The sequence below is a fragment of the Phyllostomus discolor genome, chromosome 4 (genome assembly GCF_004126475.2).
Source record: "Phyllostomus discolor isolate MPI-MPIP mPhyDis1 chromosome 4, mPhyDis1.pri.v3, whole genome shotgun sequence".
NCBI lineage: Eukaryota > Metazoa > Chordata > Mammalia > Chiroptera > Phyllostomidae > Phyllostomus > Phyllostomus discolor.
Window position 1 is genome coordinate 172857268 of NC_040906.2, and position 27811 is coordinate 172885078.

General features: G+C 36.4%; 2 protein-coding genes across 5 annotated transcripts in view; one reads left to right on the forward strand and one right to left on the reverse strand.

The window, feature by feature from the left end:
* Nucleotides 1-11615, forward strand: part of KPNA5 (karyopherin subunit alpha 5) — a 50673-nt gene extending 39058 nt beyond the window's left edge. For all 3 annotated transcript variants that reach the window (XM_028509435.2, XM_028509433.2, XM_028509436.2), the window contains 3 exons: nt 815-942; nt 3538-3716; nt 8214-11615. In XM_028509435.2, the coding sequence (XP_028365236.1) occupies nt 815-942; nt 3538-3716; nt 8214-8401 (495 nt within the window). In that variant the 3' untranslated portion in view covers nt 8402-11615. The remainder of the gene's footprint in view (nt 1-814; nt 943-3537; nt 3717-8213) is intronic.
* Nucleotides 11616-15416: 3801 nt separating this feature from the next.
* Nucleotides 15417-23633, reverse strand: FAM162B (family with sequence similarity 162 member B). 2 transcript variants are annotated; one of them, XM_028510732.2, is made up of 4 exons: nt 23177-23633; nt 22928-23036; nt 19660-19768; nt 15417-16208 (listed from the first exon to the last, which is right to left on the reverse strand). In XM_028510732.2, exons 1-4 carry the CDS (start codon nt 23412-23414, stop codon nt 16110-16112), a joined length of 555 nt encoding a protein of 184 aa, XP_028366533.2. In that variant the 5' UTR covers nt 23415-23633; the 3' UTR covers nt 15417-16109. The 2 variants fall into 2 exon arrangements, with proteins under 2 accessions (XP_028366533.2, XP_028366532.1); XM_028510731.2 differs by having other exon boundaries at nt 22928-23039; nt 23177-23618.
* Between the last annotated feature and the right edge of the window lie 4178 nt (nt 23634-27811).

Consider the following 27811-nt stretch of genomic DNA (forward strand, 5'->3'; position numbering starts at 1 on the left):
GTGTGGATGGACCTGAAAAACATTATGCTGAGTGAAATAAGCCAGTCAGAAAGAAAAATACCGTATTATTTCACTCATGTGGAATCTAATGAACAGATTGAACCAACAAGGAAAACAGAGACAGAGAGCTAGATGATAGCTAAGGTAGAGAGAAGAAGGTAGAGGATGGAGGGATTGAGCAAAAAGAAAAAAGGTTTTATGAACATGGATAACAGTGTGGTGATTGCTGGGGGGAGGGCAGTGTAGGGGGACTAATGGCAAGTGAAAAAATATATAAAAACAAAAGAGATTGGTTTAGTTTTTAAAAAGACAATGATCTAAAAACTATTATATAATGATTTATTAGGGGCCTATCAAGCTCCTTGAGTCAATAATTACTTGATCAATATTCTGCTTCATGTTTTATCATCTTTAAAATTTATATTCCAATGTGTTCTCCAGAATTAAAAGGGAAGTATGTGAATGTTGAAAAATGAGAAATAATATTTCCAAAAAGCCTTATTTTTTAAAATATTTTATTTATTTATTTTTAGAGGAAAGGGAAGGAGAAGGAAAGGGAGAGAAACATCAATGTGTGCTCGGCTTCTGCGCACCCCCTACTGGGGACCTGGCCTGCAACCCAGGCATGTGCCCTGACTGGGAAGTGAACTGGTGACTGTTTGATTCACAGGCCAGCACTCAATCCACTGAGCCACACCAGCCAGGCAGGGCAAGCCTGACATTTTAAAGCCATTGAGTTTCAAGATTCTTCTACTTACTAATGTATTTAAATCTGTATTTGCATTGCTTTTTCTATATCATTTTTCCTCTTCAGGCTGTTATAGATGCAAATATTTTTCCCATTTTAATTGAGATTCTTCAGAAAGCAGAGTTTCGTACCAGAAAAGAAGCAGCTTGGGCTATAACTAATGCGACATCAGGAGGCACTCCAGAACAAATAAGGTGTGATACAGATTTTTAAAAAATTTTAATGTAAATGGGATGTTTACAGGCTTGAAATAATACATACTTTTTATTTGTTGATAACACTAAAATGTTATTTCTGTCCATTTAATAAGCATGTTTTGTGTGAAGTGATAGCATTTGTTATATCAATTACATTATTTGTGTATAGTGCTTTATTTTTTTTTCATTTAAATATGATTAACATCATTCTCCTTGGCAGGCTATGAAATCAGAAATTAAAAATCTGAAAGAGAATAGTCTATGTCAATTTGAAATAAATACTGTTATGGGCATTAAATATTTCTTAGATCATAAAAATCATATACATTTAACTTTATTATATAGAAATGACTAATAAATTTGAACATCTACTTATATAAAGTAAAATTGAAATACACAGTTGTTTTTATAATAATGCTCTTCTAATCACCATTATCCTTACCTGTAGATTGGCTCTTGCTGTTATTTTTATGATAACTTTTTGAATCCAGCCCTTTTATTGTTTGCCTTTTTTTTTTTTAACAACTCAATAGTGGGTAGATGGGCTTTGAAATCAGCCTCCCTCCCAATCCTGTTCCTTGAGTAGAAGTTGTGTGACCTTGACAAGCTCATTTAACCTCCCTAATCCAGTTTATTCCTTTTTTAAATGGATTCAATAATGGATAGTACTTTATAGTAGCATCTTGACAACTAAATGCTGTTCATACATTTAAAGTGCTTAGCATGGTGACTAAACAACTTCTATGCTAAGATTAGTTGCTATTGTTATTTGTAATAATCATAATTTTTATCATCAGTATTGCTTTCTAAATCTCTTTTCAACTTGTGCTTTTACTTTTTTTTCCCTCCTGTGTAGCAAAGTTCCACTTTGCACTTCTATAAAAGCCTGACTTCCTACAGAATCTTCTTGTTCTGAGGACCCTTCCATGAAACTCAGGACTTTAAGCTTTTGAAGTGACTATTTAGGAAGTATTTTCTAATGAATGTTGTGTTTGTTTCTTAATTTATAAAAGAAAAAGTCAGGCTACAATGCTATTTTATAATTCACAGGATTTGGAAATCTACCTATTGTGAGATCATTGTTTATTATTGCCTTTATTTGTACTATTATCTTGCTCTTCAGATTCATATCTCCATATGTTAATGATATCTTTCTCTGCTTTTTATTTTCCATTTCACCTCTTTGCTTTAACCAATATTTTCATTTCATTTGTGTCATGAATATAAGCAGTAATAAAACAAGCTCTTTCCTTTGCTCTAGCGTGTGTTTTTTTTATGCTAATGTTGTTTTAATGTGCTTTGGGACCCCAAGGTTTGTTTGTTCACCTACAAACAGTTGTATTTTTAAATTTATTTTCATCAGTATGTCTATTCTATATATTATTCCTTAAGTTTATTAGTGTGAATCAAGTATCTAAACTGAGATTATTATTTTTCTAACCATTTTCACCATTTCATGAAGTCTACATATATGGGACGAGGTCTGTTGATCTCAGATTAAGGTTTGCATGCATACCACTAATATTGTTGCATGTCTAACGTTGCCAGCTGTGTTAAATCGTTTCAGTTATTGAGCACCAGTAGTGCATCTGGTGCTTTCACGTCTTTTATTTCCTTTAACTTCATAACTCCATGAGATAGTTATTCAGTTTGATGATTTATAATATATGGCAAGTGAGTGCTCCAGTAAAGGTATGTACCCTTTTTTTAAGGGATGGAAACTAACTATTGAATGTCTGCTGTATTTTCACAGCAACCCTCTAAGTTTGGTACTGTTATTACCCCCATTTTAAGATGGGAAACAGGCACAGAGCAGTTAGTCAGAGTCACACATACGGCGTGAAAATGGGATTTGAAGCCATGCAGTTTGACTTCAGAGCATATGTTATTTCATTTTGTGTTTTTACATTTATGCCTAATGACTTTTTGCCAAGTGAACAAATCAGTTACTTAATTTACATTATAGGGAATGGAAAAAAAGAGCTAATAGGAATTAGAAAAGAACAAATAATTATGAACATGATTAATTATAGTAAATATTATTTATTAAAATTATCCACAACATGGCCTGTTTTATTCCTGGAAGCCTTCTATGGTTCTGAAACAGAACATATGTTCAGAACATTAGCTCTGATTATTTTTGTGGAAAATTTTCTGAAGCTTGATTTGGATGTCCCTCCTTCCTTTCCATTTCTACTTAACCCCCCCCATGTGACCCTTATGTGTGTACATAGGCTCACCCTTAAAAACAAACAAACGGAAAGACTTCTAACCCACTTAGTGTTGCCCTGCCATGAAAAAATAGGCCCAAATACCAATTTGCTTGCATTCCTTGCATGTATGTTTATAATTTTTGTAATACCATTTATTGCTAATTATGTTAAATTATTAGAACAATAGAGTAAAAATATTTTTAGGTTTCTATGTAAGTGAATATTTAATTGTTTTTAATGTTTAAGTAGGTAGGAATACTTTTCTTAATTATTTGTATAACATTTCACTGAAGAATATTTTCATGTCATCGCTATAAACAATATTTAAGTCTTTTTCAATGTTATTTCTTTCTCCACTTTTTTTTAAATTACTCTGAAGGTATTTGGTGGCCTTAGGCTGCATTAAACCACTTTGTGACCTATTGACTGTTATGGACTCTAAAATAGTCCAAGTGGCTTTAAATGGACTTGAAAATATTTTACGTCTTGGAGAACAAGAATCTAAGCAGAATGGGATGGGTATTAATCCATACTGTGCTCTCATTGAAGAAGCATATGGTAAGCAGTCAGTTAAAAATTTATAATTACAGTAAATTGTCTTTGAAATTAAGATGTAACTGACATACAACATTACACTGGCTTCAGGTGTGTACAGCATGACTCAATGTTTGTATACAGTGTGAAATGATCGCCACAGTGAGTCTAGTTAACATCTGTCACTATACATGATTATAACAGATTCTTTTTCTTGTGATGAGAACTTTTTAAGATTCACTCTCTTAACAACTTTAAAACGTAGTGTTAATAACTATAGTTCCCATTCTGGACATTATATCTTATGACTTATTTATTTATAACTGGAAATTTGTGCCTTTTGGCCCCTTTCACCCATTTCATTTATCCTCCACCCACTGCCTCTGGCAACCACCAGTCTGTTCTCTGTCTCTGTAACCTTGTGTTTTTCGTGTGTTTGTTTTTTTTTCAGATTCGACAAAGGCGAGAAAGTATCTTTCTCTATCTGATTTATTTCACTCAGCATAACATGGTCCACCTATATTGCCACAAGGCCTTCTTTTTTATGGCTGAATAATATCCCATATATATATACACCACATTTTTTCATTCATCCATTCATGGACACTTAAGTTGCTTCCATGTCTTGGCTTTTGTAAGTAATGCTGTACTGAACATGGAGATGGATATATCTTTTTGAGTTAGTATTTTGGTTTTTTTCAGATAAATTCCCTGGAGTGGAATTGCTGGGTCATATGGTAGTTCTATTTTCAATGGTTTGAGGAAACTTTACACTGTTTGCCATAGTGGCTGCATCAATTTGCATTCTTACCAGCGGTGAATAGGGTTCCCTCTTTTCTTCATGTCCTTACCAACACTTACCTCTTGTCTTCTTGATAACAGTCATTCTAATGTGTGAGGTGGTATCTCACTGTGGTTTTGATTTCTATTTTCCTGATGATTAGTGATGTTGAGCACATTTTTGTGTGCCTGTTGGACATGGACCTGTATGTCTTCTTTGGATAAATGTCTTTTCAGCTCATCTGTCCATTTTTCAATTGTGGTTGTTTTTTTTTATTGCTGTTAATTTTTATGAATTCTTTGTATACTGTGGATATTAACCCCTTCTCAGATGTATGATTAGCAAGTATTTTCTTCTATTCTGTAAGTTGCCTTTTTATTTTGTTGATGGTTTCCTTTGTTGTGCAGAAGCTTTTTAATTTGATATAGTCCTGCTTGTTTATTTTTGCCTTTGTTGCATTTGCCTTTAGTGTTAAATACAAAAAATCATTGCCAAGACCAATGTCAAGCTTATCACCTACGTTTTCTTATGGTTTCAAGTCTTATGTTCAATTCTTTAATCAATTTAAAGTTAATTTTTCTGTATAGTGAAAAGTACTGATCCAGTTTCATTTTTTGTATGTGTCTGTCCAGTTTTCCCAGCAACATTTATTGAAGATACTGCTCTCCCCATCCCCCATAGTGTATTCTTGACTTATTTTGTTGTAAATAGATTTACCATACATGGGTGTGTTTATTTTGGGGCTCTCTGTCCAGTTCCATTGGTTTGTTTTTATGCTGGTACCATACTGTTTTGATTATTATAGCTTTGTAGTATAGTTTGAAATCAGGGCTATGCTCTTTTTTTATCAAGATTGCTTTGGTGTTCAGGATCTTTTGGGGTTTCGTGCAAATTTTAGGATTGTTTGCTCTGTTCTGTGGAAAGTACCTTTGGAATTTTTATAGGGATTGCACTGAATTTGTAAATTGCTTTAGATACTATGGATATTTTAACAATATTAATTTTTCCAATCCCTGAGCCCAAAATATCTTTCCACTTATTTGTATCTTTCAGTTATTTTTATTATAATGTTCAGTGAACAAGTCTTTCATTTCATTGGTTAAATTTATTCCTAGATTTTTTTGGATGCAATTATAAAAGGTATTATTTTTGTAATTCCTTTTTCTAATAGTTTATTAGTATACAAAAACACAACAGATTTTTGCATATTGATTTTGTGTCCTGAAACTTATTGAATTCATTGATTAGTTCTAACAGTATTTTGGTAGCATCTTTAGGATTTTCTGTGTAAAATATCAAGTCATCAGCAAATATTATTTTGCTGCTTTTCTCAGTTGGATACTTTTATTTCTCTTTATTGCCTAATTGCTCTGGCTAGGACTTCCAATACTATGTTGAATTAAAGTGTTAAGAATGGACACCCTTGGCTAGTTCCTGATCTTGAGGAAAAGCTTTCAGCTTTCCACTGTTGAGATGATGTTAGCTATGGCCTTGTCATATATGGCCTTCATTATTTTGAGGTGTGTTTCCTCTATCCCCACTTTGTTGAGAGTTAGTCATTTCTTAATTATCTTCCATAGACAGTTGCCCCCTCCAGTTCCATAGAAATGTTTCTGTGTAAAAGCAGTATACTATTTAAAAATATATTTTTATTACCCTTAATTTTATTACCATAGCAATTGCCTTTCATTATTTGACTTCCTTTTTGCTTGTCCTTATGCACAAATACTTTATATTGATATAACAGTGCATAATAGATTTGTGTTCTACTTTTTAACATTTTAGAGAAATTTTATATTTTTACCTAATATTTGTGACTTTTAATAGCCACATAATGCTGAGTGAGTAGTACTGCAGGTCACTTTAGCTATGTTGAGTGCTGTTTTAGCCATATTTTTGTGGTTGGTCACTGGTGTGTTTCCACTTTCGTTACCACTGTACATGTGCTAAAATCAACATCTTTCTGAATATATTTTTTCTGTTGAAATAATATCTTGGTGTAAATTTTTAGGAATACTATTGCTGAATTTTAGGCACAGACTTCTCTTTAAGCTTTTGATGTGTTTTCTCATTTTGCTTCCCAAAGTCATGCTACTTGAGAGTGTCACTGGCATTGTATGAATTTACTCGAACCTCTTGTTAATTTTGCTGATTTAGCAGACATAATATGGTATCACCAAATTACTTTTATGTATCTCTTGTTTTATTTCATGTAGAAGGTAGTGCGTATTTTCCATTTATGAGTGTGTTTCCTCATCTGAACTGCATGTTTGTTATACTTAGTTCAATTTCTTATCTTATTTTGTAAAAATTTAAACTAATTTTACTTTCATTTTTTAATGTGACTTTTCTCCCTTTTATACCTTTTTATTTTAATAAGGTAAACGATACTCATTAATGTTTAATAAATGAGTTAATGTAATCTTTTACTCCTTCAAAATGTACAAAGTCACGGCCCCTACAGAGATTTGATGAATTCTGTTTTATTGGCTAGATATTTCTGGTTGGATTCATAAAACATTGCACTTAACTCAAATGAATCTATTTTAGGATTAGGCATGAATCTAAATTGAGTTTTTCCTTTCAACATATTTCTATTAAATATTCACTCTGACTTAAGTCTCATTATATGGTTGATTCAAGCTTTTATTTATGTTTCTTAAACCAAGCCTGGGATATTTGTCTTTATTTCACAATTATATAATGTCATTATTCTACATAAATGTCACTGTTCTTAAATAAAAATTTAAGAATATTTCTTTAGTCATTATTTTAACTTCAAGTTATAGTAGAGTTTGGGCTATTCTGTGATTGTATATAGATATGACTACTGTTAATTCTTTCTATTCTGCAATAATATAATTAAAGAGGATTATTTCTAATTAAATGAAAACTCTTTTCAGCATCACCCAGACTTAAGTGTAGATTTTTTTTCTTGTGAGCTATAAATTCTCCTATCAAAGTGGGCTTTTTCAGTTTAATTTATAAGTTGTACTTTTTGTAAATTATACAGTAGCTATATTGAACTTGCAAATAGTACTCACTTATTACATCTTGATATTCTCTGGCTCATTTATAAGAGAATGTGTGTGTCAGTTTACAAACATTTTACTTTCTCCATTCATTTTTGTTTTGTTGCTTTCCTTTTTTGTGCTTTTTATTTAGCATAATTATTCTGGAAAGGACCTGTAGAGTTAATCTAAAACTGTCATTTATAGCGTGGGGATTCCTGGAAGTGGTGGGGGCTGTTGCTTGGAGGTGGGAAGAGTGGAAAAAACTAGGACAACTCTAACAGCACAAACAATAAAGCATATTTAAAAATAAAAATAAATAAATAGAAACAAAGCAAAATATCAATAGCAATAGAGTGAAATATTAAATTCAAATAAAAATGTTAAAAAAATAAAATGCTTGGGCCAGTAGGGGGAGAAAGTAATAAAAAATAAAATTGAGACCTGTAGAGGAACCAGACTTATTTGGGTAAAAATCACACAGTTAAGCAAGAGTGGAGTCTCTAATCTTCTTACTCCCAGGCCTGTGCTACTTCCTCTTACCAGACTGTTCCATGGGTTCATTTCTGAAGTAAAAGACATCAGTGGTAGCTACAGTATGTGCAAAAATTAGATAAAAATAACAGTCCCATTGCCAGTGGACTGATGGATGCTATTGATTCATTATTTTGATTTAAATGCATGTTGAAACTTGAATAACAATTTTTATATATATGTTTTGAATAATAGGTCTAGATAAAATTGAATTTCTGCAAAGCCATGAAAATCAAGAAATTTACCAAAAGGCTTTTGATCTGATTGAACATTACTTTGGTGTAGAAGACGACGACCCCAGCGTTGTACCTCAGGTGGATGAAAACCAACAGCAGTTTGTATTTCAGCAGCAGGAGGCACCCATGGAAGGGTTTCAACTTTAACTTTGTGGCGAAAAAAATTAATGGCCAATAAGGGTAGTTTTAGATATCTCCTCTTTGTTACCATGTCAGTAGGAATGTTTGATGTGCTTTAATGTAGAACAGAAAAGAAGTTGATGCACTTTTAAAAGCAAAGCAAAAGTTTCCATTCAGCTGCAATCTTTCAGTATAGTTTTGATTTTTATTTTGATGTGCCTGTATTTATGTCTTTTATTGTTTTATCTATTTCTTAATCTATGAATTAAATACATTGTGAAATTATTTATTAACTTAAGCTTGAAAAGGAGAACTTTGGTAAAGTATTACATATGGTTCTGAATTTTTTCTAGCATCCTTGGAAACTGCATATTAGCAGTACAGATTTATAACTGTGTTTTGGCAGTAAGTCTGATGGGCCCAATCTCTACTAAATCTACCTCTATCTTGAAGCAAAAACAAAACAAAACAAAAGCTTTAGAAGCATTGAATAGTGTAAAAGTTAAATTAGAGTGTGAAAATAATCTATTACCTTAAATTATAAATCACTGTGCTGTAGGTTATACTTTGCAAAAAAAAATGATAAAAAATGCTATAAAATTTATTTATGAAACAGAAGAAATATTGTACTGATAATCAATTAAAATGTGGCAATTGTGAAGAGAGAAGTCATTCTTCATGTTGAACACATTAAAACTACTATACAACTTTAAATATTTATGTTTTTAACACATATAAATGCTATTATATTAGTATATTTTGTAATTTGACCAAATGTGCTACCATTTTTGAAATAGTGTTTTACAATTTTTCACTCTTCGTTTTAAAAAGCATCATTTTAAGGGATGCCATCATGAATCTAAAGTAATGCTGCATAGCAAAAATAATACTGTAATTCTTTCTCTGATTTTTCAGAGCAGTAATTGTAAAGTTTCTTTTTCTGTTTAGTAATAAATTTAGGTATTTGAATGGCAAAATTGTCCCAAAGAAGTCACCTTGATATGTGCTAAAGTTTATTAAATATACTTAATGTTTGGACACTAAAAGATGATATTAATGAAAATTGCTAAGAATTCTTTCATGTGGTTGAAAGGATTTTAGGATTTTTTTTTTTTTTTGGTAATATTCGGAGGGTCATTCTGCTGTTTGTTATCAATCAATGCATTAAATTACATTTGTATCAGATTGGTCAATATAATGTATGTGTTTTATGTATTAAAGGCAAAACCTCTTCAAATGGAAACTTAAAAAAAGTTTCAATAGGAAAATTACATCTGTATTTATGGATACACATATATATGTGTGTGTTATGCTCACAGTAGTATACTTGGTAGAGTTTTCTAAGCAAAAGCTACTGTTGAACTCTGTCTTCTCATTTATAGTTATATTCAGGTTATTTACATTTCCAATTATATAACTAAAATATTTAAAAATTAGTTTACAACTCTTTTAAGATGGAAACTAAAACATTTTTGATATGATTCATAGTCTATTCTGTAAAGAAAGATTTCATTTATGATAGCATTTATAATGTTTCCACTGGAAATCAGAGGTGTGTTACAAGAAGAAATGTATATATGAGTACTTTTAAATAATATGACACTTTGTAAATTATATATTATGAAACCAAGCTTTTGGCAAGACACTAAAACCTACAGCTATGAAATACAGGTTTAACTGGTGTCCATAATGCTGACTGTATCTGCCAAACCTCTTTTATATTAAGTAGAGGATTGTATCTGTGCCCTTTTTATTGTAGTAAAAATTATGAAGTTTAGTATAAAAGGTTCCTTTTGCATTATGTATGTTCAAAAGAACAGGGTGATTATATTAAAGATCAGCAAATTGATAGTGAATTTGTCAGATAAACACTTTTTTGTGGTATAGATGATTCTCAGTAGAAGGTGACAGGGTATTCCACTCTTTCTATTCAATTGAACTTAATAATGCAGCATAATTCATAAACTAGCCAGCTGTGCCTGCTTTTGAGGACCCTGTAGTCGCATTAACAAATCTCTAAGCCACGTCTTTTAAACAAATAATTCTTACAGAAGAAAAAATAATATATAGGTTTGTGCAAACACACATATGGAATAATCTGTGAGGGAAGGAGTTTTAAATTTTTGCCAATAAAATAAAAATTATATCTCTAAGTACAGATGTGACCATATTTTAAGCAAATATATGTAATTTCATGGATCTGTTACTTGGGTAATTAATTTGATTAGATTTGAATGCAAGAGAATAATAGTTGGGATCAGCTGTTGGTGTGGTGATTAGTTTATTGAAACAAGACTAGCAAATATTTTGTTCTTAATTTTTTTCCATATGACTACTTCCAAATGTACTATTTAAAATGCTCTATAGTCTTTTTTTTAATTAATCTTCACTGACCCTTGTGGGAGAAAAGTGTTTTTAACTTGCTTTCCTAATATCATTATATTTGAATCCGAGAGAAACTGTGCCAAAAAAAAAAACAAAAACTAAAACATGTAAAGGGGAACATATGTAAGATTAACATTAATGCAGAAATCAAGAAAACACTTGAGAGTCCTTTACATTTAGTTACATAAATTTAGTTTTGTTTTGTCCGAATTTGAATTTTTTACTAGTTAATCTATGCAATGTGCTTACTTGTTTTATATTTGTAAGTAACTTTTTTATCTGTAAGTTCTACTTTGAAAGGTGTTCCTAGGATTTAATTCTTAGTGTCATTTTGTTCATTACTGGTAGCATCAGAACAAGAAAACAAAAAATAAAAAGTAATAAAATTTGGTGGCACAGAAATAACATACCATTTGGAAACTGTAAAACCTGTTTGCAGTTAAAGCTTGTTTTGTTTGATGAAGGACTAAAAGCAGCATTACCTTTGCCTTCATATTTTTCTTCTCTTAAGGAGCGTTATGGAAAAAGTAATTAACTATCATACAAAGTCTTAATGGATTTGTGTTGCTGTTCTAATTCAGCAATCTACCAGCTACTCTATGAAACTGAAGTCTAAGTATTGTTAACCTTTACTCATTTTAGTTCACAGCATTACTGTTTTATTTAATGTGACATATAGGAAGGCAACGTGATACGGCTCTAAAAGGATAATGCATCTTTAAGTTCTGGTTGGGGAGTGGGATGGGGGGATATTGTTGCCTAACTAAGTAAACCCGCATTTGAACAGTATGCAATATTATGAAATGTTACAGCACTCTATTAAAAATAATAAAATACTATTTTACAGTTGCATTTATATATGTGTCTATTTCATTTGTTCTCACTGAGATAATATGTATATGCCTAGCAGAGGAGAAACTAATGCTCTCATTGATTAAAATTCCATCCACTTCCTAAAACTAGTAAGACTGTAGCATATCTGCTTGAAGCAGTATATTGCTTATATTTTAGAATCTATATATTTTGCCATCATAGGGAAAATATCTAATTTATCTATGTATCTCAAGCCTTGACAGTTAGTGGACATTCACCTGTTTAATTGAGATCATTTTTTTCTTTTCTGCTATTTAAACCAGTACAATGCATTTATTTAAGGAGGAGTTTTAAACCTAAGAAATCAGAGGGTCTAACTTTCTTAATGTACTTTGGAACATAAGGTCACACAGCAGCCCAGCCTAAGCCTTCCTAACCTAGTGTTTTTATCTTCTTTTGCCACGTTTTTTTGCTTTGGTTGGCTTCATTGCCTTCAGTATTTGACACTTGCTAATCAGAGGGTAGTGAAAGTAATTGGATCAGTTGTTTTCAGGGTACAATATACCTGGTAAGGCAGTCTGCAATTTTAGTGGCAAATGGATTACTAAAAACATTGGAAAAATGCAATGTACAGGTCCATAAACAGACTTCAGTTTGCAGCAGAGTTCAGTCTCCCAGAAATCCCCAAGTCTACCGTTCGGTGTACGTACAGGATGACACTCCAACCGAGCCACCTGGCCAGGACATGGATAAATGCCCAGAACTGGAATTGCAGAGTTGTATGGTAGTCTTTTTGAGGAACCTCCATACTGTTTTCCAGAGTGACCGAGGATTCCCTTTTTTCTACATCCTCACCAGCACTTACTTGTTGACTTTTTAGTAACAGCCATTCTGAGCAGCCCCTGAGCAAACATGTCAATGTCAAATACGTCTTCACTCCTCACAATAGCATTGCCAGACAGGGATATGTATTACCTCCTGACCATACGACAGTGTTTATGGACAGTGTTAGTACCCACTCCACCATCAACCAGCAAACCTTTGGCATCCCGTCTTCCGTGAATTCATGCCTTCCAAACCCAGGTTCCACTGCTACAACCAAGGCTGTCTTGACCTGATTAACCAGTGGTGCCAAATACTCACCTGTAGTTCCTGATTTGATGGCAGGCTCAACTTCATTTTTTTCTCACAACTGCCTTTAACCCAGGGGTGTCACTTAACCGGGGGCCACATCTGCCTCAGGTTGCCTTCAAAGGACCAAATACAGAGCTCCTTGACCCTAGTTAAAGAGTAGTTACATTTATAGTCCTAAAATAACATTTGGCCCTTTGAAGGCAAACTTGAGGCTGATGTGGCCCCAGGTGAAAATGAGTTTGGCATCCTGGCTTTAATCAAAGCCCCAGATTCTCACCAACCTTGAGATTAAAGGTATATTGATTGTTTTCTGATACAGCCATTGGCTTTACTCACTGTTGCTGCTTGGACACTGTTGTGTGTATGTCAAAGCCTAGCTGCTTGCAGGGCTTTCTACCCCAGGGTGACCATAGGTGACGCTGGGAACAAAGTGCATCCAAGTGCAGAAAGTCAGCCCTCGAGTTTAGCATCATCGGCTCTCAGCCACTAATTTGCCAGATTGCTATTGAGGGTGCACAGGCCAATTCTGTAGTTGGATGCCATGGTATTCATTACCATGAGGATGATACCTTTTGATGCACTAAATCTTCTGCTACTATGTTGTGATCCTTTATCTCTAGTAATTCTTTTTCTCTTAAAGGTGATTTCATTTGATGCTAATATAGCTACCGTAGCAATGTTTTGCTTAAGAATTGTCTGCTATATCTTCTATTCATTTTACCTTCAACTCTGTTGCTCTATTGTTTTAGTTGTGTACTTTGTATGCAGAATATTATTATTTTTAATACATTTTAAGTATTTTTATATTTACTTACCAGAGTTTGGTTTACTATTCTGACTACATCTGGATTCATTTTGACTGTGCTGTTGTGTCCTATTTCTCTTGTATTTTTCCCTTTCTCTCTTTTTCTTTCCTTTTCAATTAGTCAAAAAGCAAGAAAGATGTTTTACAATCCCTACTTGTTTGAAAGTTCAAATTTTTCTAAGTTACCCTGGGGATTTTACCATATATGTTGAATTTAACAAAATCTCAAGTTGATACCTTTACATTCCTCTCAATACAAGAATCTTATTTCTCTATAACTTACATGCTGTGCATTTTTTTCTGACCCAAAAGTTAGATACTTTTAGAATACATACTCAATGTTTATTTTCACCTTTTTTCACTTGAATCTAATCATTCACTTCTCTCTCTCTCTCCATATATACATATAAAATTTTCGTTTACTGGTTCTGTTTCTGTGGTAGAACCCTAATTGTTATATCAGGCACATCACTGTCACCATAAAACCCTAGTTCAATCCTGTCACAGTATAAGCTTCTGGCTTCATGTGGATAGCCATCCTCTCAGCCTTTACAGGCTCTTGTTTTTGTTCTCCCTGGCATGCAAAACCCTAGGACAGCCAGATGCCCACTTGACGAATAGCAGCCAACTTTAGATTGGTTTAATGTCTTGGATTTTCACTTTCTTATCTATAGCAAGGATCTTCCTTCTTTTCCCAACATTTCAAACAAGTGTTTTTAAAGATGCTCTAAAAATTATTTGGAATTTTTAGTTCAATACTAGATGACTTCTCTGGACATCTAATTTTCCATCTAACATGAAATGGGCACCATCATATTTATCCTTATAAACATTTTCTTTGAGTTATTCTCTAACATTTAGAATGTCCCAGGAGTCTTGAAGCAGGGTGCACAAGAAGACTTTCAAGGAAGCATACAGAGTAAGATATTTTTAAGAGAAGTGATGTCCAGATCTTTAAACTCGAATATATACTGTTTCCTAAACTGATTTGTCTGAGAAAAGACTAGTGTGCTGGTTCTTTCTCACCTCTTTTCTTAATCATCTTTGTACTATTGTGCCAAAAGAAAGGGCGGAAGGAAGGAGGGAAGGGAGGGAGGAAGGAAGGAAGGAAAAGGAAGAAAGGGTACTTGTTATCTTATTCATGCTTTTCTGGATTCTGAATCTTACTCATGCTTTTCTCTGTGTTGCAGAAAATTCTGGGTGACAAAAGGGATAGTTTAGCCGTGGGTCCCTGCTGAGAGAGTTCCACGGGGGCAAAGCAGAGCAAGCTGGTGTGTGAAGAGTTAGAGCAGCCAGCGCCTTGGTTCACCCAAGGGGTGGGGGCAGCAATGCTTCATGCCTTCTCTGTCCTAGAGCGGAATGCAGAAGCGAGACTACCATCACAGAAATGTGTGTTAACACTTTCATCTCCAAATCAAAGCCAGGCTTTTTCTAATGTAAAGTACAAGTTTGATCTGGCTCTTTAGTTTGACAATGAGGATCGGCCTTTTCCTTAAGGTTACAAAGCAGACATCCTCATTAAAATGAGGGAGCTAACTAGGTAGCTTCAGGGTTATGATGGAAAACATGCGAGGTACATGTAATTACAATAAGCTGGAAATCATGTCATTTCAGCTACTTACATTGATGATTTAAAAATTATACAAATGACATACATGGTGATGTTTTAAACCCAATAAATTTAATTAAACACACAGATGCTAAATCAAAACTACAAGAGGAGATACATAATTTTAAAAGCTGCTTTAGGGCTTAGTCAAATGAGTTTGAAGATCACTGACACCATTTTTTTCTTTAATGTTTGTGTTTTTAAAATTGCTTGTACAAGTACTTAGTACTTTCATAATTTTGAAATAGATTTTGAAATGAATAGTTCTTGGTTTATCAGAATTTTAAATTCTGTTCCACCTAGTTCCAAACTATAAAAAGTAACTAGAGGGACTATCCAATTACCAAATACAGTAGAACGTGGGCTCAAAAATTAATTAGATTTCAAAGACCCCTTAGTGATTTTAGTTCAACAACATTTGAATGACATGCACAGAATGACATTTTGGCATTATCTGTGATGACCAAAAACTGGACCAAATAGCCAGATAAATTGTGACATATTCATACGATGGAATATTATAGCACTAAAAGTAAATGAATTCATGTTACACATAACTTGTGGATACATCTCACAACATAATGTTGAGTATAAGAATCTATACCTGCCAGTGCATACTGTGTAATTCCATTTACATAAGGTCCAAAACTACTGTGTGGTGATGAAACCCACAATGACGGTTCTCTTTGGAGGGCAATGAAGAGCAGAGGAAAAAGAGGAGGTTTCAGGGGCGCTGATGGTGTGCTGCGTCTGCACCTGGACAGTGGTTATGCAGGTGTGCTCACTATGTGAAATCTATTTATTGTGTACTTGTCTGAATGTATGTTTCAATAAAAGTTTACTAAAAGGTAAAAATACAGAAGGCATTGTGCTTCTTGACACTAAAATATGCCATGGCAAATATTTTGTTAAATATTCCATTTTACCTATCTTTTATTGTTGTGGATAATAGTGATGATATTCTGATCAATTCTTCATCACTCAGAGTATCATTTAGCCTTAGCCTGCGCAGCCAACGCAGCTTCTTCACGCCACTTAGCTTTCTTTGCCAGGTTCCAGCTTGTTAAAGATTCACGTCTTTCTACAGCCTGCAAAAAAAAAAAAAGCATTGTAACTCTTGAGAAAAAATCTGTGTTTTAGGTAGACATATATAGAAGAGATTCTGTGAAGAGGAGAAAAGTAATTTAAAACATCTATCATACATAGTATCCAGGAAAATGATGCTTTGGTATAGAAAAAAATTGCTTCAGTTGCTAGACTTTCAGTCAATAGGGTAGCAGGTATCAGAAATCTGCCCTACCCTCTCTGGGCACACATAGATAACGTTGTTGGATAAAAAGTAACAAAAATGTTAGCTCAAAATAAATAAAGGGAAATCCTCAGGTACCAGAAATGAAAAGAACTGAAAAGGCATGAATTGATGGGGGAATGAGAAGGACTGGAGCCAGGGCAGAAGGAAATGGTTTCATGCTGGGAGCGTTAGGAACAAATGCTGGCTTTAACAGCAGTGGCCTGGGAATGTAACCTCCATACCAACAGGAATGTCCAGGATTGGGATCTTGGGAATAGAGCTGAACTACCAATAAAAAATTGGGAGTATCAGGAAATGAAATTTTAAAACTGCTCTCAGCAGCCATAGGAACTGGCAAAGAAAATAGGCATTTATCTGAGAAGGAAAAAAATCACCAGTGAAAATAAAAGACAATTAGTATCTTAATTAGGAAGAACTCTGGCTAGAAAATAGATCTGAGGAAATAATCTAAATGCAGCACAGAGATAAAGACACAAAAAAATAGAAAAGAGAAGAGATACAGAGAACAGAATTGGAAGTTGCAACATACATTCATAACATGTATGCAACATACATAATAGGTAGAGAGACACTAGATACACTGGGGGAGGGGCTGTATTTAACGTATGGCAGCTTCTTCAGAAGTAAGGGAAGTTGTATGAGGGGAGACCCAAAAAAGAGAATTAACTTATAAAAAACTGTGTATTTATTCTTACATGTTTAAACTTCAGTCACCTTTAAAGAACTCTCCTTCTGATGCAGAACACCTATCAAGATGTTTTTTCTACTGCTCAAAACAGTTTTTGATCTTGTTGATTTGATGCCTTTTAGTGTTTCTGCCATTTTTGGTTTCTCTTCTTTCACAATGGCAAAATGTTTCCCTTTGAGGACTTTTTCATCCAGGGAAACAAAAAAAGTTGCTTGGTGTGAGATCAGGTGAATAGGGAGACTGGAGCAGAGGGATCATGCCATTTTTGGTTAAAAACTGTGGAGTACTCAGTGTGGTGTGGGCAGGTGCACTTGTAGATCTATGGAATGGGCAAACACACTGAAAGAGTCTTCAAAAAAAATTCAGTGAAGCCAAATGCAGCCTCTCACAACACCACCAGCTGGTACACTGATATAGATGGGTTCCTAGAACACTCACTTAGCAGGGAAGCCTGTAGTACAAAGGCCCACCCTCCAGGGGATAATTCTGATTTTGGGGGGCTCCCCCCTTGTAGATTCTCAGGCTAAAGAGCATACAATGTCCTAAGCAGAATAAATAAAAGTTTGACATTGGTGGCTAATATGCACCTCACAGTTCACATATCTAAAATATAGGACTGTCATGCCAACGAGTTCTTTCTCCAGCCTTACCTCAATAATGGCACTATCATCCATCTAGTTGTTCAAGTCAAAAACCCCAGGCTTTTGGGTTTCTTTGTTCCATTTCCTCACCTCCTCTCACTTTGAATTTATCACAAAGTTCTATTCTTTGTGCCTTCCCAAATATATTCAAATTTCTAACCGCCTCCTCCATCTGTCACAATCTTAGTTAAGGTAATTGCATTAACAACTCAAAATAAAAGGTGAATTGGAGAGAGGCAAGAGGGACAGCAGTGAGACCATTTTAGAAGATACTACAATAAACTAGGCAACAGATTAGGGCGATACCAGGAGAGATGGTGAGGATGGGTCCAGTTGTGGATATATTTTCAAATAGAGCCAACAGGATCGATGATGTGTCATGACTTACTCATGAGCGGCTGGAAAGATGGTAACGTATTAAGTAGCTGGGAGTGGCCATCGTGGATAGGGTGGTCAGTGAAGCTTTCTCAAAGGAGAATGAGAGGAAGCCATCTAAGCCAAGAACAAGGAAAGGAAGGAAAGCCCAGAGAGGAGGAGGAGTTTGGTGTATTAAAAAATAGAAAAGAACCAATGTGGATGGAACACAGTGAACAAAGAGAAGATGATATGAAACGAGGAGGGCCCAGACAGTCACAAGCTTCAACCTGTCATTTAATAGCCAGAAAACCATCAACGTGGTGGGCAGTCATTTTATCTAGGGTAGGCGAAAAACAAGAGATGAACAAATTGCTTTATTTCTGTTTAAGTGTTAGCCCGGCAAATATTTAAGAAATTTTCCATCTGATGAGAATAATTTCAAAGTATAAGTCCTTTGCCAAGATAAGATAATAGAAGTACATGGACATATACATAGCATCAGTAAGCTTAGAGACCCTAGTTCATATGTGAATCATGGGGCTCAAATGCTCTTGAAAACCTGGGAAGTACAGAAAAGCAGAATCATGGGAGTAGGCAAAATTACCATTGTAAATTACCATTCTCTGGGTACTAGCCCAGAGAATTAAGATGTATGGATCCAAGCAAAATATTCTGTGTATGCAGCAGTCAAAATCTAGTTCAAACTCTTAGTGCACTACTAAAACATAATATTCATAAACAAGAAGGTTCCAATCACACTCAAACAGACTTAGTATCACAATGAATAGAGACACTAATAAACCGGACTGTGTACACAGGACAGCTTCAAACAGAGGCAAGTTTTTAGGGATAGAGTAATTAAGACTGGAGAGACTCATAAGGATGTATTAGATGTCTCCCAATATGCGTGAGGCTGCTATGCTTGGCAAAAAGTGGTAAGCAGATGGAAGGATCTGGGGAAGCAAGAAAAAAAATTAGAGAAGAATGAATTAGCTCTTAATTTCACTCTGGAAACCACATACTAAAGATGGCAAGAAAAGCGTTTAGATACAGGATATAGACAAACCAGTCAGCCTTTGTGATTACTTCCAATTTTTGCATTTCAGAATTCTATGCAATAGCTAATTGAGTTCATAATTTAAGGAATGATCTAGTCTGGATAACTTTCATCAACAAAGTTCTTCTTGTGCAGATTTTTAATCAGGTAATACACTGTTCTGGGATGTTTTTGTTTTTGTTTTTGCTTATCTTACAAATGGAAACAAGCTTTTGTCCCTCCTGCTCATATAGTTAATTAGTTGACTCAAATTTCCATGAACAAGTTTATTTCCAGTGTAGTCAGATATACGTGCGTGGCTCAAGGCATCTGAGACAACATTGTTCTTATGTTGAAAGAATAGCAATAGTCCTCAAATTGAGAAAGCTCATAATATTTCTTAAAATTCACTTCTATTTTTTCCCCACAATCTGAAGTGAAAACATACTGTACTTCCGTCTGTCTTTTATTTTAAAGTCTATCTTTATTTTAAAGAGGTACTCACCCTTTTGGCGGATGCTATCACTGCAAAACAGGCGATAATAGTGAGTCCAATCATTATGTAACAAGCTTTCACTCGAGCTTTGTTTCTTGCAGCATCTATCATTTCTGGCCTAAATCAAGATATGTATTCTGTTAATTATATTAAAGCAAGGTGACTTTCTGACTGGCATAATAGGCAAATATTTGTAATGTTAATATTCCAAAAATTTCCCTGAATGCAAATTGTAGACATGAAAGACCTTAAAATGCTAGGTCATTATCTTATTAATTTCAAATGAACAGGTATTTATTTAGGTGTTTACTAATGTTAGCCACTGAGAAACCACAGTGTAGTATTTAGTTTCTAACTGCTCAAAATAGAACTACTAGGTATTACGGCCTGACTCTCCATCCTTTCCCCCTCCACTGATCGGGCAGTAAAAGTAAGAATTAAAGCCTTGCTATGTCTATGACTCACATTCATTTGGTCCCTGTGGTCTTTGTTTTCCGTTTTAAACAGGCAGTTTTTTAAAACTCATTTTAATCAATTTGTATTTTACTGGCCTCCCAATGTCTTCTTGTCACCTCCCATCACATCGAAATTAAAGAGACTTTACAGAGACTCCATATTAAACAGACTTATGCATAAAGTAGTCTTATGCATTAACAAAGTTATATGCAAGTTGTCCAAAATTTTAGATATACTACTTACAAAGTAGTATTACAAGGCTAATTATGACTGTAAGCCTTTTATTTTGAAATCAACTTCAATAATTTGCAATAATATGAAGTGGCAGTTTACAGATAATTAAAAAGTGATTCTGGAGAATGTATTCAGCACTACATTTTCTTATCTAATGTCAAGTTTAAATAAAATGCAGTTACATTAAAAAATTCCTTAAAGACAAGTTGCAATTTCTTTTAAAAATGAAAAACTTGCCTTGGCTGGTATTGCTCAGTGGATTGAGTGTGGGCTGTGAACCACAGGGTTACCAGTTCGATTCCCAGTCAGGTCACATGCCTGGGTTGCAGGCCAGGTCCCCAATAGGGGGCATAGGAGAGGCAACCACACATTGATGTTTCTCTCCCTTTCTTTCACCCTCCCTCCCCCTCTCTCTAAAAACAAATAAATAAAATCTTTTAAAAAAGTGAAAAACTTTTCTACTAGTTGAAAGAGCACAGAAAACCAATACCTAGCCTGTTTTCCTTAGATTTTAGGCAGATTGATTTAAGTTTTAAGATGTTAATTGCAAACAGGTGAATATGAAGACATTATTAGATTATATTTGTTGTCAACTTTTGGTCCAGATGGAACCTAAAAGATCTAATCTTTTTTACCCATCCATCTGGCTTTGATCTACTATACCAAATTAGTTTAGCGCTGAAAGAACAAGAAAAAGGACAGTCTTTATTAAATATCATTAGTGGCTGGTACAATAATTATAGGTCACTTGGCAATTATATGTCTGTTAAGAGCATAAAAAGTGAAAGCTGTTTACCCTGTAAGTCTAACACTTAGCACAAGAGGCATATCCCTCCTAGGTAATAATGCTTTTAAAAATTATACAAAATAAAAAAATGAAAAATATTCAAATACTTTCACATTTCCAATGAAAAACTATAATACTTTTCATAAGCATCTTGTTTAAAGTTAAATTTCCCTGTTTGGTGTTGCAGAGTGAGGGGGGTGTATGGGGACTAAATGATTATTAAAAATAATAATAATAAATAAAAGATTGAAAGTTAAAGAAATAAAAAGAAAAAAATTTCCTGTTTATACTACTACTTTTAACTGTGATCCTGAGGAAATTATTTCTATAAAATGGGTCTTCACACATACAGATATGTTAATGCAATACTGGGATTAGTGCCTCTTTTTAAATTAAATTAAATTCAATTTCCCACCCCAACACTATTTATCCCCCTAATCCCTTCTTGCACCTCCAGGGCCTAATTTACAATAATGCTGGTTCTTTACATTTTCGATTACTTTGTTTACAGCACTAGAACTCAAATCCCCCCAAATTGGAGGGCGATGTTTTAGCTTGCTGAGGCTAATTTCTTCTTTGGGTTGTCTGCAGTTTGGAGTGTATAGATCTCAAAAATATTGTTTTATAATATTTAAAAAATCTCTGTGATGGATAGATGCTGAAAACACATTTTATATTTCATGCTATTTCAAAATTTAACCTATTCTTCATTGCATAATTTCATCCAAGAAAGGAGTGTTTGAGAATTCATTATTGATTGGAGATTTTTCAGCACGTTTTATTTTTTCATTTAATTAAGATGTTTTTTGGTGACTTGTAAGTTAATAAGCAATGAAAGTGTAGGTAATATGTTCAGAACAAGATGTACGCCCAGGTTTCATTATCTATTCTAAAAGGAATTGATTATATTGTATAAAGATAACATACTGTCCATCTTAAATTCTTATTTGATGTTATAGTTCTAGTCTATTTTAAAAAGCAATTTAAAAAGTATTGGATTGATTTTATTCTTAGTTTCCTTCCCTTTTCACCCACTATCTCGCAAAAATGCTGCGTTGTGTTGCTTTGCATAGACTGAAACTGCAGAAAGAAGTTTATTTTTCTTTAGTTTACATTTACTTTAAAAAAAAAAAACAACAGGCTGCATTTACCCTGGAGATGTGGTTGTCAGCTTGTTTTATCACTTCCAGAACCTTTTACTTGGGTTTGGGATGGTGAAGAAGCCAGCGACGCTCGCGTCCAAGCCCGATTAGAGCCAGTGCCCCGAAGACCGTAAAGCCACCCCAGAAAAGGAGGTCGCACGGATGCTGCCCCTTCCCAGAGGTTTTCCAGCCCACGCGTGGGCCACGATCCTCCCTTGGGTGTTGCAGGGAACCGCCAGCCGCCCCCGCCCCCGGAAGCCCCAGTAGCCTCCAGGGTACAGACGAGGACCGCGCCTTCTTTTCGGTCTGAGAGCTTCGGGTCCTCAAGGCCGGGAGCTCTCTGAGAGCTCGCGGGGGGCTGGTGTCTGAGCTTTGGGGGAAGTGCTTACTGAATTTCTGGGTTTTCACGCAACTTCAGCAATCTCTCGGTAAGCTTAGCTGCCCACTGTTCAGCCAGGGAACTTGACATTTACCCGAGTGGGGGGCGTAGGTAAATTCCTTAAAATGGTAGGTGTTAGTGCAAGGACTGTGTAGCACTAAGGCGGCCTCCGTTCCAGGGCGCGCCCAGGTCGGGTTGTGGATGGACCCCGCACCCCTCCAAGCCTGGGCCCGACCCTCCACGGCGCGAAACTCCGGTCGCGGCACAGAGCACACTTACGGGACTCGAGGCGGGATGTCCTCCATTGCTTTGAAACGCCCGGTCCACAGCAGGAGTTTCTTGTCGAATTGGGAAGGCTTGTGTTCGGCGGGGACCCTGTGAACCTTTCCTGCTGTGAAAGTGGCAGAGATGGATGGAAGAACCGAGATAGCCACAGCACAGCAGCAGATCAGCGCGTGCTCAGGCCTAGACCCCCAGCCCTGGCTCCTCGTCCACCCTGCCTCAACCCTCTTCCCAAGCCTGGCTCACCCGGACCCTGGGGCCCAGAACCGCTGGGGGTCCCGCTGCTGGAGTAGCGGGGGAGACCCTGGAGACGGAGACCCGCGACCCGCCTTCGTGGGGCTTCTCGAGAAGCCCCCGGGGCGCAGCGGACGATGCGCCCGGAGAGGAGGCGCAGGAGGCTCCCGGAGACAGCCAGCATGCTGCGCCCTGCTCCCGCGCCTGCAGCCGCGGGTTGGACCAGAGCACTAGCTCCCCGCACCCCCATCCCAGTCCGCGCGCTCCCTGGGGAACTGCGAAGCGCAGCTGGAGCCTCTGACGCACGTACAGTCGGCTCCCGGTCCGCCCCCCTAGCCCGCCCCACCCGGGCCAGCGACCCGGGACTAGGGCGTCTCGACCCTAGAGGCACATTCCCTCTGCAAGCTGGGCCCCGGGAGCGGCCTGCCTCTGTTTGAAACCCTCAGCGCTTAGACTCACCATCTGTTTTCAAAGACTCATGTAAAGGCGAGTATTTCTTTGTATTGAATAGAAACGTGTTTCCATCAGGCTTTCACCCTTTGGGTCCACTTTTTGGTATACAAGGGCACACCAAACGCAAGTACAGGACACTGCAAATGTTTGCCAAGTAAGTGTAATGACAGGCACAAGCTTCTGATTTTGAGGTTAGTTCCTCGTCCCCTCACTCCCGTTCCCTTGCGTCTTCTCGTTTCCAGGCAACACCCACTAAGTTGTTACAATTGTTTTCCTCCACCTCTCAGTAAGACCACAGATTCCCCAAACTTGTTTCAAACTGAGCCTTTTACCTTCCGCCATCTTCCCTCTGCGAAAAGCAGGGCATATCTATCCACTGTTCTGTGGTGTCTAAGTGGCAACAGGGACTCAGAAGAAGGGCTTGTGGAAAAGCTGTCTGTACTGAAGGAATTTACTTACTCCTTGTTGCAGGGACAACAGGCCCTAGGCAGGTGAAAGTGCTCTGGAGACCCCGACCAGGCCCAGCCTACCCTCTTCTCGTCCACTGTCGCTGAGATTTCTGCACCTAGACATTGCCTTACACTTTCACTTGGATCTCCAGATACGCTTTTTTTTTTTCTTAGTAACTATAGTGTCAGGCCCTTGAAGGCAAGATCTCTGTACCTGTAAGTGTCTTTCACAGAATGATGTTTAACAAAAGAAGACAGAGTCTTACCTCTGTAAAGAAATGTGCATTGAGCAGAGTCATTGCAGAAAAAATGCGGGCTTTGCCTTCGTACCGAGGTTGAAACTCCTGATCTGTGACTTAAGTGTTGCACGATCATGAACAAATCATTTACACCATCAATCTCGGTCTCATTTGTAAAACAAGGATTATTATCTCTTAAGTTCATTCATGCAGTGCCTACAAAAAACCTACTATATGCCAGCCATTCTCAGAGCAGGACAGAACCGTGAGCAATGCCAAGTGGGGATTAATAGAGGAAGAAAAAAACAGGATTTAAAAAAGTAAGCAGGGGTGCGGTGGAAGCTATTTAGAAAGGATGGTTAGGGATTCTCTTCTGAAATGTGCCTGGCTCAAAACAGCACTTCAACAAATGTATGGTTTCTTTCCTTTCACATTCTCTTGCTTGTTTAACTAGTCCCAAAACACAAAGGCATTTTAATTCATGACATCTTTTGTGGGGAACTGTAGGAGACCGAGCTCCTTGACTGTATGGGGTCCTCCGGGTGTAGCTGAAAATTTGGCATTTAGCAGATACTTCATTTGTTAAATAAATGAGTACATGAATGCAAGTCTTCAAAGTAAAGTGGACTCTCTGGGCTAGTTTCAGAAAAGACTGAAACACCTGAGGACTTGCTCCACAATGAAATGAGAGAATGCCTGCCTGACAGAGAAGGCTGCTGTACACAGTATTTGATTGTTCCAGGAATATGCTACTTGACAGTTATTCAAATGTGGTATTTTTCCGTTATTCAAATGTGTTATTTTTTCTTTTAATACTTTATTTTTCTTCATGTTACTGAGAAGAAATATCCGTATAGGTAGAGGAAAACATCTCTGGGAGACAGCCAATCATTATTAATAGTTCACTAAGGAATATAAAACTAGCTAAATAAGTTTATTTCCCTGGAGGGATCCAAATGTTAGGCATCTACACGTGATTTTCTATCTCACGTTTTTCTAACATGGGAGGACAGGCAAGAGGATAAGGGCTTCTGTTATGAGAGAAAGGACAATTTACATTCTAGTCTCTATTCCTGATGGGATTAAAATATCACTATTTGGCAGAGAACTACATTTAAAAATTACAGCTGCGTGAGAGATGTTTTCCTTAGTTCTAGAATTGGAACAAGTTCAAAAGAGACTTGAATCAATTTCTAATAAAAGAAAAAGCTAATTGTATTACATTATCCCTCCCCTTCCCCTGTCCCCTCCCCTCTTCCTCCTCCTCTTCCACCAGAATAGCTCATTTATTCATTGAGTGTCTCCTATGTTCTGGGCACTCTTCTAGGCTCTGAGGTTGCAGCAGGTAGGCACACAAAAATCTTTGTCCCTCACAACATTTATTATTCCAAGGTGTTTTCAGTTTAACTATTCTGTACTGTATTGTTTTTCAATCCTGTGGTCCATCTGATTTCTATATAGTATTTTTAGTTTTGTTCCTTCAAGACTTGTTTTTGATTAGTATGGTTTATGTTTCCATTTCTTAGAGTAAATTAGTTACTTCTTAAGGTATACTGTTATAACTAGGAATACATTCTAAATAAAGTCATTATGTAGATTGAGTGGAAAGTGTGGATCATTTTAAAGTCACTATTATTTTTTATTATTAAAAACTACCATGTACTTGACATGCGCTAAGGCAGGAAATGCGAAGATTGCTGCAGAGCTGTCCCTGAGAAGCTCCAGTCTGGCTGGGATATTCCCTCATCAGGAAATGCCTTGCTCCATGGAGAGGATGGGCTGAGAGGGGCCCTAACTAACTTGTTGTCCAAGCCCCTACTTGTCTCTCTTTAGGGGAAGTTCTAAAGTGACAGTTCACTGCAGACCCAGCTTGCAGTTGTCTCCAGGACTTGTGGCAACCTTAGCAGTGGGAGGTCTAGGCCAGGGCCAGTCACTTGCTGGTGCTAAGCATGGGCTTAGGACACCAGCAGAAGCTGAACATGAGATCTCAAAAACTATTAGTGAGTTCCTACACACAGATCTTCAAGTTACTCCTCTTAATTCCCATTTTCATTGTTTTCATTGTAGCTCAGTCTTTTATTCTCTTTGAACCATCAATATTATAATAACCTTCAAAGTACTTCCCCACCTCTGGTCAATTCTTCCTCCAATCCTTGTTCTGCCTAGACTTCAAAGATAGTTTTCTAAAACAATCATGTAAAACTTTCATGGTGCCACTCTCTTTCTTATTCCTTCTCTGTCCCTGCAGCTATATGCTTATCCACAGACCACAAAAATAACTGAAAAAAATCATGATGAGGCAGGGAGAACTCTTCCCAAGCCTCCTGCTTTGGTATTTTGTAAGGTCTGATTCAAATTTTCTACCCTGTCATGTCCCTAGACCAGTGATGTTCAGTGATGTGCTGTAGGAGTTTTTAAAACACACAAGTAATACTTGACTATTTAGTCAGGGGCACTGACTACTTTTGCCTTAGATAGTGAAATAAAAAAAAATGACAACAGCCATCATCATAATAGCCGTCTGGTGTAAATGAATAAAAATTATGCCTATTTTTGTTGTTCCACAGAATTTTAGTAATTAGTTAATATGTGCCATGAGATGAAAAAGTTGAAAACCACTGTCCTACATAATTAAAATGGCGCTAGCCACAGATTGGTAGGTCACACTGAATTTCTCTGTGCTAATGGTGATGCCAGAAGCTATCAACTAGCATTGCGGTTTGTTTAGTTCTAGATCAGACAGCTGGGTAAGCGCTGCGTGTGTGACCAGTGCTCATCAGGGTCCTGCCGAGTTCTGACTGGTTGAGTTAGCTGCTGTCCCATTGTTATAGACATTAGTCTGAGCAATGCATGCAGAAGAAAAGAGGTTAGGTTAACTGCAGTGTTCAAAGTCTTATGTTTTTCATACTACATAGCTTTTATTTGCTCTAGAAATAGCAAATATGAAATGCATGCATATTTATGAAGTACTGTTTATGCAAACTGCCTTCAGTACAGTGAAGGGGCATCTGCAATGGCCCCCAATGATTGATTTCAAACTCCAGAGTCCCTGGTAACCATATTGCATGACAAAGTTAGCATTTTGTGGTCCAAAGAACTAGTAAATCTGCCATATACTTTTCATCCTTGAGGCACAATAAGGACTTTACTTGGTTCAATTCTGCATGCTTCAGTAGAATTCTATGGTGACTTGCTGATACTTCTCCAGCCCCCAGGCCCACACCGCTCTTCACATACACATGTGCATTCGCACACACATAGGAAAGGGGACTTGCAAAATCAACCACACCCACTATAAATGTACAATATAGCACCTTTCTTTCACAAGCATGATGTGAATGACGCCACCCCAAATTCCCTTAAAACAGTGACCTCTTATCTTACATGTGTTTGTACAATTCTTCTTCGGCTTCCCTCAGCTGTTTCTCTCTCTCTTAGCTTATATGCTCATATTTTCTCAGAAATTGGGAACTGGCTTATTTGAATGTGTTACCTGTTCAGGGATA